Source organism: Hibiscus syriacus, unplaced genomic scaffold (assembly GCF_006381635.1).
Source record: "Hibiscus syriacus cultivar Baekdansim isolate YM2019G1 unplaced genomic scaffold, ASM638163v2 tig00012036_pilon, whole genome shotgun sequence".
Classification (NCBI taxonomy): Eukaryota; Viridiplantae; Streptophyta; class Magnoliopsida; order Malvales; family Malvaceae; genus Hibiscus; species Hibiscus syriacus.
In genome coordinates, this window is record NW_024062261.1 from 148,667 (window position 1) to 155,458 (window position 6,792).

At 34.7% G+C, this 6,792-nt stretch overlaps 1 protein-coding gene across 1 annotated transcript; it reads left to right on the forward strand.

Annotated features, from left to right (window-relative positions):
* Positions 1-5,899: 5,899 nt before the first annotated feature.
* Positions 5,900-6,786, forward strand: LOC120205019 (protein NRT1/ PTR FAMILY 8.4-like; the record flags this gene model as incomplete). Its single annotated transcript, XM_039204973.1, has 3 exons — positions 5,900-6,182; positions 6,286-6,503; positions 6,631-6,786. Coding segments are annotated over exons 1-3 (528 nt in total), but the record flags the coding sequence as incomplete, so codon positions are not given.
* Positions 6,787-6,792: the final 6 nt, after the last annotated feature.

The window sequence follows — 6,792 nt, forward strand, 5'->3', positions numbered from 1 at the left end:
GCGACATATTCGAATATGGAAAATTTGACTGCCCTATTTGAGATTAAGTGTCAACTTGTCAATCTCAAAGAAGAAGACATGATTGTTACTCAATATTTTACTCTAATGTTGCGCTTATGACATCAACTTGATTTGTTCGAATCCCATTAATGGAGGTGTATAGAAGATGCCCCTTTATTCAAGAAGATTGTTGAACAACGTCGGATATTCTAATTTTTTTTCTAGCTTGCATCGGGATCTTGATGAAGTTTAGGGATGAGTATTGGGACTCAGACCTCTTCTTCAATCCGCGAAGTGTTCTATGAAGTACGACATGAAAAAAGTCATCAAAGAATGAGAGACCTTTGTATGACTACTGTAAGAAAGTTAGCTATGTGCGGGGTTCTTATTGGAAATTACATGGCAAACCTATTGATGAGAAGTCTTCAAAACAACATTAACAACGTGGTACTTAAGGAAATTGTATTGTGAACACTGGTTTGCAAGGAAGTTCGTTTACTAAAAAAATGGAAGAGTTGCAATAGTTTTTTAGTCAGTTAAACACTCTTTCTAATCCGCACCTACGACTTCCTCTCGAGAAGGTAGAATTTCTTCTGCTACTTTGGATAAAAATCCGCCACTACTACTTAGATTGTGGGTTTTGGTGTAAGTGATCATATAACAGGTGATCTTCAACTCTTTCACACTTTTCATGCCAACTCGTCTATCTCTCATATTCGAACAGCGGATGATTATCTTTTAGTGTTGCCAGTATGGGTTTATTTGAATAAATTTGGACATATTTTTTATCTTGTGTTCTTTATGTTTCCAATCTAGCTTGCAATCTTATCTCCATCAGCAAATTGTCTTTCAATTTATGTTGTACCACAAAATTTAACTATGATTTATGTGAATTTTAGGATTTGAGTTTAGAGAAAGTGATTGGTAGTACTAGACTTTGTGGGGGGGGTTTACATGCTTTCAACAACCTTATTTTCCCAACCACCTACTTTCTTCAATGTTATACATCCTTAAACCTTCAACTGATGTTATGTTATTGCACTTTCGTTTAAGATATTCTAGTTTCTTTTATCTTGCAAAGTTGTTTCCATATTTGTTTATCAATAAAAGACCTAAATCTTTTTCTTGTGATATTTGTCCACTTGCTAAATAAAGTAAGAGTGTTTATCTACCTTATCCGTATAGACCTTATAAACTATTTATTATGATCCATATTGATATTTGGGGACCATCCCGAGTCGCATCTTTACATGGGTTTCAGTGGTTTATTTTATTTATTGATTATCACACTCTTACTACCTAAACCTTTCTAATAAAAACTAAATCTAAAGCTTCTGAAATATTTAAACGGTTTCATAAAATGGTTAAAACCCAATTTCAGTGTTCTATCCAAATGTTTCATTCTGACAATGGTAGTGATTGTTTTGTCAATGTTTTGGGTTCTTTCTTTCAGGGAAACAAGATTATTCATCTTACTTTGTGTGTCAATTCTCCTCAACAAAATGGGATTGCTGAGGAAAAAATATGCATCTTCTCGAGGTTACCTGTCTCTTCTTTTTTCCACAAATGTTTCTCACTATTTTTGGGGAAAACCTTTTTAACTTCCACTTATTTGATTAACCATCTCCCTAGTAAACCGTTACAATTTAAGTGTCCAAGAGATGGTTTTCTTCAGTTTTTTCCCCAATTTTAAGCCAATGACTTCACTATCACCCCTTATAGATTTTGGATGTATTGTGTTCGTTCATAAAAATGATTCAAATTAGACCCTCGAGCATTTCGATGTGTGTTTTTGGGTTATTCTTCGAATCAAAAGGGCTTTAGATGTTATTATCCTCGTACTAAGGAATTTTTTGTTACCATAAATGTTACTTTCTTTGAAAAAAAAACCTTTTTTCCTTTAAAACTTCTATTCAAGGGGAATCATATAATGAATATCAGTTTGTTGACTCACAACAATTATCACTTGATTTGTAGTCAGCTCCTTTTACCGACCAGCACTCCCTAACAGGTCAAACAAGTCGAACCAACCCACAAAATCACTCCAATTGGACCAAACAACATTGTCGAACCAGTTAAACCAGCCGAACCAGTTAAACCAGTCTACAAAATCGCTCTAGTCAGACCAAACAACACTTCTGAACCCAGAAAATTTATCTTTGCCAAACCAGCCCACCGAAACATACTTACCTCAACATGACCAACATATCAGTTCAGCTCAAATACCTCAATCCAAATTGTTTATTTACAAGAGATGACAAAGACCAATTTCCAAATCAATCCCTGAACCTAATCCCGAGTCTCCCACACAGTATGGACATTGTCATGAACCAAAACCAAACGAGAATCTTTTGGAGAATGAAGTAGGTAATCAGGGTTGTTCTAATAAATTAAATGCTTTAATTGATGATAATGATTTGTCGATTGTTCAAACTAAATGAGTAAGAAAATGCAAAAATAATCCAATTGATAGATTTGTTTCATATGGAAAGCTAATGCCTTGTTTTAAGAACTTTACAGCCAGTATAGATAGCATTACTGTTCCAGATATGATTGAAGAAGCATTGAAAGATCCTAAGTGGAAAAAGGTAGTAGAAGAGGAATTGAAGGCATTGGAAAATAACAATACTTGGATTATAGTTGATCTTCTGAAAGATAAGAAACCATTCGGCTGCAAATGTGTATTCATGGTGAAATACAAAGTTGATAGTAGCATTGAAAGATACAGGGCGAGATTAGTGGCGAAATGATTTACTCAATCTTTTGGAGTGATATGTTATAATTATATACATCTTTTTATGACTAATTCCTTCATATTCTTGTTAGAAGTTGAGCTTAATTGTGGAAATTATGTTTGTTTTGATTTAGGAGGTGAAATATGGATGGAATGGTGAAAATCAGCTTAAAAACATGTTTTTAGCCTTTTATGTGAAAATCAAGTCTTTTGGAAGAATGTGGAACTAAGCAGAAGACCATCTCCGACAAGGCATTATCACGCCTTATGATTGATACTCGACCACTTTCTCATAAGAAGAATCTGAACTTTTGGAGTCAAATTTAGGATAAAGCTCACCTTTATGGATGTTTCCATTATTTTGAAAGTATATGACCAAGAATCAATCTCTTTTCATTTAGGACTTTATTTATTTTCATTTTCCTTTATTCTAATTTTCCTTATTTGAATTATACTCATTTATTTTATTTTAAGGTTTTGGCTCTCTATATAAAGAGCCTCTTAGCCATCTTTTAGGATATCATCTTTTGACAGAACAACTTTTTCTCTCTCTTATTTACATTCCACCATGAGTGACTAAGCTTTTATTTCTGATTCAAGGGTGAAACAATTTTGTTGTAATTTTGTGAGGCTTGTGCTAAACTAGTTTTTCTCCTTTAATCCAAGTAATCTTTATTTCTTGTTCTTATTTTTATGAATTCTTGATATTGATTAAATTAACGCCTTAATTCGATATTGAGTTTTCTATTACTATTCATAAGTTTGTGATACGTAATGGTCATGAACGATTGACATAAGTAGGTAAGGGTAAGTCTTATGATTTATGTTTATTACAGTTTATTTTTTGAGCTTCGGATCGCGTATGATAGTCTTCAGGGAAATAAAGGTACGAAATTAATTGATTTTTGTTTAGTCGTTTCCATAATTCTTACTGATATCATTAATGGTAAGATTTGATTTGAATGCTTGATGCAAATGAGTGGGCTTATCAATTATAAAAGGGGAACCATATATGTTACGGTTCCGAGAAAGTGACTAATTATTTGGATGTTAAAAATTGATCTTTTAGCCTATGATCAAAATTACATTCGGATGAAGTACACACCTTTGAATTGGAAGTTCAGTAAGAATTGATTTTGTTTCTTGATTTTAGTTCAATAAACCAAAACCCCCAATTTACTTTTATTGCTTAAACATTAAGATTCTAATTTCAGCTCTCTTAGGATTCGACTTGATCTCACTATTACTACAAGTTAGTTTAGTAAAAATCAATTTTTTTCTAGGACTTCGACAACCCTGTCATGGAGTTGATTATCAAGAAATGTTTGCTCCGATAGAAAAACTAAACATTGTGAGTGTGTTATTGTCAATGGTGGTCAATGAGAACTGGGTGCTTCATCAGTTGGACATAAAAAATGCATTTCTAAACGAAAAATTGGAGAAGGAAGTATATATGCTAATTCCACTGGGTGTGTAGAGTAATACATGAAAAACATGTAGATTACTAAAGTCTTTGTATGGACTTAAGCAATCTCCAAGAGTCTGGTTAGACAGATTTACAAAGGTGATTATTCAGGATGGTTACAAGCAATGTTAATCAGTTCACACTTTATTTGTCAAAGCAGTTTCAAACAAAAAAATGCAATTTTGATTTTCTATGTGGATGATATCATTCTAACAGGTGATGATTGTATGGAGATAGAAATACTGAAAAAGCTACTGGCAAAGGAATTTGAAACCAAAGAGTTGGGTACTTTATGATATTTTTTAGGCATGGAGGTTGCAAGGTCGAAAGAAGAAATAGTGATCAATCAAAGGAAATATATCTTTGATCTACTATTAGAAACTGGAATAAAGGGATGCAAGCCGACAGAAACTCCCATGGAAGTAAATCTTAAGATAAGGAGAGAAGAATTGGGAAATCTCGTGAACAAGAACAATATCAAAGGCTAGTAGGTAAATTAATTTATTTACCACTTACTAGACTTGATATTGCGTTCCCTGTTAGTATAGTGAGCCAATATATAAATAATCTGATGAAGAACATTTAGAGGTTGTGAATAGAATTCTAAGATACTTGAAGATGATACCAGGACATGTGTTAATATTCAGAAAGAGTGATGATAAAACAGTAAGAATTTTCTCAGATTCAAGCAGGACAGGTGAATTAACGGATAGGAGATCTACAACCAGGACAAGCTGTGGTATCTCGAAGTAGTGCATAAGAAAAGTTTAGAGCAATGACACTAGGAATTTGCGAAGGAATTTGGTTACAAAGACTATTAACTGAGTTGGAGTTGTGTGCCAACAAGTGTTTTGAATTTCATAGTGACAGTAAATCTGCAACAAGTATTGCAAAGAATCCAGTTCATCATGACCGAACGAAACTTGTGGAGATCAACATTTCATCTCTTAAAAGGTGAATGGTGGATAGGTAAAGCTCAACTATGTTTCAATGAAGAATCAGTTAACGGATATTCTCACCAAGACACTACCAAGATTTACCTTTTATGAGATTACATTCAAGTTAAGTCTTTTCAACATTTACTCCCTAACTTGAGGGAGAGTGTAGGTTATGCGATAAGTCCATCCTATATTCTAGTTAGTAGTTTAATATAATATTAACTCTTGGAAAATTAGATAGATAAAGATAACTACTAGGTAGTTTATTTCTAATAGAAAACTTATTCATAAATTTTTGTATAAAACAAGATGTACTCTCACCTATTAATATACTATTGATATACGATTGAGACTTTTCTCTTCTCCACTTTGCGTATTACCCTTTATCAACAGAAAAGGAAAGGCAGCCGTTTCGAATGACTCATTCATTACCAGATTTGATCAAATAAACAACAAAATCATAGCCAGCATCTAAGCATTAATTCAGCCTGTGGCTCTCCAGTACAACTCCATTTGGAAGTTGCAGGCTTTCTACAAATAAAAAAGACCAATTATCCCTATTGCCGGCTAGAAACCATCATCTACCCCATAGCTTCAAGCACAAACCCAGTAAACGTCAAAGCAAGCCGGTCAAACTACATGACAAGTAATACACAGATGTTTAAGGTTTTTATTTTTTGGTAGGTAAATTGATCTCTTATTTATATAACAACTCATTTAGAAAACTCCCACCAGAAACCGGAACCGAACCAAGAGTTTCAACATCGGAAATAATGGAACCTGGTGGCACCCCATTTGAGAAGTCCTTTATACAGCCATCCATGGAAAATTTTGTTGAGGAGCTAAAGCAGAAGGTAATATTAATGTATTGTTACACAGAAGTGTGTGTGAATGCCACACATAGATATATTCATTTTGGTTAATGTTTTGCAGGAGGGAAATGAACCAGCAACCATGTTGGTTAGCAATGGATGCGTGGATATTAGAGGAAAAATTGCGGATAAGCAAACCACTGGAGGATGGAAGGCATCTCCATTTATCATATGTACTGACTAAAACTCGCTCCTATGGCAGTTTTTTGTTGACTAGCATGGTACTGGTCACTGATTTAAGGGTTTGTTTTTGTTTTTTGTTTCTTTGAATTCAAGTTAATGAGGTTGCCGAGAGATTGGCCTTCTTTGCAATAGCAGTGAACATGGTGGCTTATTTGGTTTTCGAAATGCACCAATCGCTTCCATCTGCTGCAACTCATGTGACTGATTGGATCGGAGCTGCTTATGTTCTAACTCTACTCGGAGCATTTCTTGCCGATGCTTATCTGGGTCGATTCTTGACCATCATCGTCTTTTCTTGCATATATGCAGTTGTAAGTTAGAATTTCCATTGGTATTTTCATATGGCTACAACTGAATCTGCTCTGGTTGGCCCATCTTGGATCTGCTCAGAGTTGGACCATGTAACATAAAGGCTCACGTCCATTTTTCCCCCCTCAGGGAATGGTTTTGCTGGCTCTATCAGCCTCCATTGACAGCCTGCGACCGCCAAAATGCATGGTCAGGCCCTGCATAAAAGCAACCGACAACCAAGCAGGTTTCCTCTTTATTGCACTGGCTCTTATAGCTCTCGGAACTGGAGGTATCAAGCCATGCGTTTCA